Consider the following 6,000-nt stretch of genomic DNA (forward strand, 5'->3'; position numbering starts at 1 on the left):
ACAACACTCCTATATTTAGAGGTCAACCTCTATCATATAAGCATAACAACACTCCTATATTTAGAGGTCAACCTCTATAATATAAGCATAACAACACTCCTATATTTAGAGGTCAACCTCTATAATATAAGCATAACAACACTCCTATATTTAGAGGTCAACCTCTATAATATAAGCATAACAACACTCCTATATTTAGAGGTCAACCTCTATAATATAAGCATAACAACACTCCTATATTTAGAGGTCAACCTCTATAATATAAGCATAACAACACTCCTATATTTAGAGGTCAACCTCTATAATATAAGCATAACAACACTCCTATATTTAGAGGTCAACCTCTATAATATAAGCATAACAACACTCCTATATTTAGAGGTCAACCTCTATCATATAAGCATAACAACACTCCTATATTTAGAGGTCAACCTCTATGATATAAGCATAACAACACTCCTATATTTAGAGGTCAACCTCTATAATATAAGCATAACAACACTCCTATATTTAGAGGTCAACCTCTATAATATAAGCATAACAACACTCCTATATTTAGAGGTCAACCTCTATCATATAAGCATAACAACACTCCTATATTTAGAGGTCAACCTCTATGATATAAGCATAACAGCACTCCTATATTTAGAGGTCAACCTCTATCATATAAGCATAACAACACTCCTATATTTAGAGGTCAACCTCTATCATATAAGCATAACAACACTCCTATATTTAGAGGTCAACCTCTATATATAAGCATAACAACACTCCTATATTTAGAGGTCAACCTCTATCATATAAGCATAACAACACTCCTATATTTAGAGGTCAACCTCTATCATATAAGCATAACAACACTCCTATATTTAGAGGTCAACCTCTATAATATAAGCATAACAACACTCCTATATTTAGAGGTCAACCTCTATAATATAAGCATAACAACACTCCTATATTTAGAGGTCAACCCCTATCATATAAGCATTACAACACTCCTATATTTAGAGGTCAACCTCTATCATATAAGCATAACAACACTCCTATATTTAGAGGTCAACCTCTATCATATAACCATAACAACACTCCTATATTTAGAGGTCAACCTCTATCATATAACCATAACAACACTCCTATATTTAGAGGTCAACCTCTATCATATAAGCATAACAACACTCCTAAATTTAGAGGTCAACCTCTATAATATAAGCATAACAACACTCCTATATTTAGAGGTCAACCTCTATAATATAAGCATAACAACACTCCTATATTTAGAGGTCAACCTCTATAATATAAGCATAACAACACTCCTATATTTAGAGGTCAACCTCTATAATATAAGCATAACAACACTCCTATATTTAGAGGTCAACCTCTATAATATAAGCATAACAACACTCCTATATTTAGAGGTCAACCTCTATAATATAAGCATAACAACACTCCTATATTTAGAGGTCAACCTCTATAATATAAGCATAACAACACTCCTATATTTAGAGGTCAACCTCTATCATATAAGCATAACAACACTCCTATATTTAGAGGTCAACCTCTATGATATAAGCATAACAATACTCCTATATTTAGAGGTCAACCTCTATAATATAAGCATAACAACACTCCTATATTTAGAGGTCAACCTCTATAATATAAGCATAACAACACTCCTATATTTAGAGGTCAACCTCTATAATATCAGCATAACAACACTCCTATATTAGAGGTCAACCTCTATAATATAAGCATAACAACACTCCTATATTTAGAGGTCAACCTCTATCATATATGCATAACAATACTCCTATATTTAGAGGTCAACCTCTATAATATAAGCATAACAACACTCCTATATTTAGAGGTCAACCTCTATAATATAAGCATAACAACACTTCTATATTTAGAATTCAACCTCTATCACTTAAGCATAACAACACTTCTATATTTAGAATTCAAACTCTATCATTTAAGCATAACAGACAGTACTTCTATATTTAAAGATCAACCCCTATCACATAAGCATAATAACACGTCTATACTTAAAGGTCAACCTCTATCACTTAAGCATAACAGCACTTCTTTTTTTAAAGGTCAACCTCTATCACATAAGCATAACAACACTTCTAAGGTCAACCTCTATCATATTTACATAACAACACTTCTATATTTAGAGGTCAACCTCTATAATATAAGCATAACAACACTCCTATATTTAGAGGTCAACCTCTATAATATAAGCATAGCAACACTTCTATATTTAGAGGTCAACCTCTATAATATAAGCATAACAACACTCCTATATTTAGAGGTCAACCTCTATCATATAAGCATAACAACACTCCTATATTTAGAGGTCAACCTCTATAATATAAGCATAACAACACTCCTATATTTAGAGGTCAACCTCTAAAATACAAACATAACAACACTTCTATATTTAGAATTCAACCTCTATCACTTAAGCATAACAACACTTCTATATTTAGAATTCAAACTCTATCATTTAAGCATAACAGACAGTACTTCTATATTTAAAGATCAACCCCTACCACATAAGCATAATAACACGTCTATACTTAAAGGTCAACCTCTATGACTTAAGCATAACAGCACTTCTTTTTTAAAGGTCAACATCTATCACATAAACATAAAAACACTTTTATATTTAAAGGTCAACCTCTATCACATAAGCATAACAACACTTCTAAGGTCAACCTCTATCATATTTACATAACAACACTCCTATATTAAGAGGTCAACCTCTATCATATAAGCATAACAACACTCCTATATTAAGAGGTCAACCTCTATCATATAAGCATAACAATACTTCTATATTTAGAGGTCAACCTCTATCACATAAACATAACAGCACTTCGTTATTTATAATGGTGTTGGTAGTTGTGGTGTTGGTGGTGATGGTGGTGGTGATGATGATATGATGATGATGATGATGATGATGATGATGATGATGATGATGATGATGATGATGATGATGATGATGATGATGATAACGACCATAAATAAGACGAATAATACAAATAAATCAGCCTGTTATTTGTCAGTTTACTTCTTCGACTTTACATATCATTCGGCATGCCGGCACTTTCCTGCTGCATACAGTTCGCGTGATCGCCGCATATAGGTCGCCACGAATAATATGCGTAACAATGCCGCACATTAAGTTCGTCAACCTCCTTCTGGATGTGGTGACAATCTGTATTCGGCACTGCATTGCCTACCGACCTTGGGGACGTAAGTGAAATCGGTTAATCATTTAATATTCTTCGCGTTAACGTTATATATGCAAATAACAAAACATGCGAAAATAAATGCACCGTCGTAAGAATTGATCACCATAAACCACGTACTCTATCAACGTTTCAACGTCTTCACGTAATGAACGGTGCAAGATTTGAATTACTATATAAGTAACTGCAGCCATTAAGTAAACGCATTACTTATAATTAAGTTGCTTCAAATTGTTATCTATTTTGTACATTGTGTTTTTATTCATTTTATATTATACAAAAACTCACCACAATGAACGCCGAACTTTCGATTGCCTTCGCAGTTCTGTGCTTCGTTACGTACGGTAAGTCTTAAACCATTTGTTTCCAAAAATGTAATTTAATTTAGGGTTTACAGATATACTGTAAAAAAATGGGCGTTGCTGTATAAGGGAGGTTGTGAATTTTGGACAAATCAAATGTTGTTAGTTAAAGGCGGTATTTAAATACACGGAATATGAAACCCTTGAATGGCTAAAACTTCAAAGAAGGAGGCACGTAAAATAATGGGTATGTCTTGAATATATAAAATGAAGATTTTACAAAGTCTCGACAACTGATATGCCAATTACTGACTAGGTATGTTGTTTGTTAATTTGTGGACTAAAAAATGAAAAAGTTTTTGTATTAAGACATTTCCGGGAAAACGTTAATGCTTTTTGATTGGAAATCTGATCAAATTAGTTCGTAAAACTGCTCAACCCTTATTTACAGTTTTTTTATGTTGCTCCTGATATATGGGTCATGCTTCTTAAATATTGAACTCCAAATCTAAATAGAAGTTGATTTTTTTTTTTAAATTTAAACAAAGTTGTTGTGCCTCAATCGACTTTTGCATCGCTGCCGACCCTTAACCTTAAACCATTCTGTTTAAGCTAGAGTAACCATTGATTACGATCGAAATCGACTTGCTTGTTGTTGTTTTTAAATGTATTTAGATCTCATCAATTATCTGATTCATGGAATAGAAACACATACCAAGGAAACTCATGTTCATATCACTTCATTTATGCAATAGTACGATGACACGAATTAAATTCTTTATGATTAAGAATGGGCTGAGTGAGAGTAGCGAACGAGCCCTTCTTACTCATTTAGATTCTAATTCAGGCCATCTAACTGGCTAAGAATTGTGTATCGGATGAGTGGCAGTGGGCGGACCTTTAAACACCCGCGAAAGTCGAAATTCTTAATGATTATGTTTAATGATTAATAATTGCCTATCTGCAATTTATTTGGCTGTCAATGTAGGTTGTATTCTAACAAACACTAGAATACCACCTCACTACGCTCACTCCGCCCATTCTTAGTCATTAAGAATGTACTTCATGTCATCACCATTACTTATTTCTTTTCCAGCAAGATCCGCGCACCCTATCATCACTGGGGGTACTACAATCGGCAGCAGCAACACCCACGACTCTCTCGTCCGCTTCAACGACTCGGCTGCCTGGAACCACACAGGAATCACCGCCATACGAATGCTGTGTGGCCAATACCTGCTTGCCCTGGCGATTCAGTATAACGGGCAGTGGGCACCTCAGCACGGATTCTGGAACCCAGAGTGTGCGACAAACCAAACGTGGACGCCTGTATACAGTTTCGGACCAGACGAATGGATTGAGAGAGCGAAGTTGACGGGCGACGTTTACGTATCTAGTGTCACCTTCACCACAAACAATCAGCAATCGCTTGGAACATGTGGGATCCCCACGACGTCCATTTCTGTTCTGGAGGGTGGTAAACTGGAGTATGTCACCGGGATATCCGGCTGTTTCTTCAACCGACTCCAGCTTCACTGGTCCGATTTTGGAAACTTTATTGGATAATATGTTATAATGTTATAAAGAGAAAGTCTTTGTGAACAATACTCCAACACTCGGAGTATAAAAACTGTTAATACTTACATAGTCATTAATTACATAGTAATGATTTATGTTTATAATTGCATTTCTTACCTTTTTTAAACTTCTTCACGTACGACTCATTTATGCAATTTAAATCAACCTAAATGTAACAAGCTGCATATTACAATTATTACTGTCTTTATCAAACTCACTCCGTAAAACCGCTTAATTTGAACTGGAATCTGGAAAACTGAATAAAACGTCCCAATATTACTAGATGTTCGTATGTTTTATTGATATAATATATGGTAATTTCTTATAATAATCAGTAACGACAGATGCGTAGCGAGAAATACAGCAAAACTGCGATCGCTCAAGACATCAACGCCTGAACTAAAACCTCGAGTGATCCGATGTTTCGAACGAAAAAAACAACAATATACATGTACAGCGAATTAATAGAAAAGTTTGTTTGGTTTTAAAAAATAGATATATATCACCTGGCAATTGTTCGTTTATATTGGAACACGCTTATCGGCGTGTAATTATGACCTCGAGGTAATCATAAGGTTTTGCGCATGATTTGTGTATTATGGACCGGCAATGGTGCTTGACTCCTCGACTTATTTCGGTTTGATCCATCGTCAGTATATTATATATGAAAATAGAAGGAATAATGGTCGGGACTAAGTCTCGAATATAAATGTGTAGGGCCGTTATGGTAAGTCTCGAATATAAATGTGTAGGGCCGTTATGGTAGGCCTCGAATATAAATGTGTAGGGCCGTTATGGTAGGTCTCGAATATAACTGTGTAGGGCCAACATGGTAGGTCTCGAATATAAATGTGTAGGGCCGTTAT

The 6,000-nt window shown here is 34.8% G+C and overlaps 1 protein-coding gene across 1 annotated transcript; it reads left to right on the forward strand.

The window, feature by feature from the left end:
- Positions 1 to 3,438: 3,438 nt before the first annotated feature.
- Positions 3,439 to 5,413, forward strand: LOC128218514 (uncharacterized). Its single transcript, XM_052926192.1, has 2 exons — positions 3,439 to 3,598; positions 4,653 to 5,413. Exons 1-2 carry the CDS (start codon positions 3,547 to 3,549, stop codon positions 5,120 to 5,122), a joined length of 522 nt encoding a protein of 173 aa, XP_052782152.1. The 5' UTR covers positions 3,439 to 3,546; the 3' UTR covers positions 5,123 to 5,413.
- The last annotated feature ends 587 nt before the right edge of the window (positions 5,414 to 6,000 follow it).

This window comes from Mya arenaria, chromosome 14 (assembly GCF_026914265.1).
Source record: "Mya arenaria isolate MELC-2E11 chromosome 14, ASM2691426v1".
NCBI classification, from domain to species: Eukaryota; Metazoa; Mollusca; class Bivalvia; order Myida; family Myidae; genus Mya; species Mya arenaria.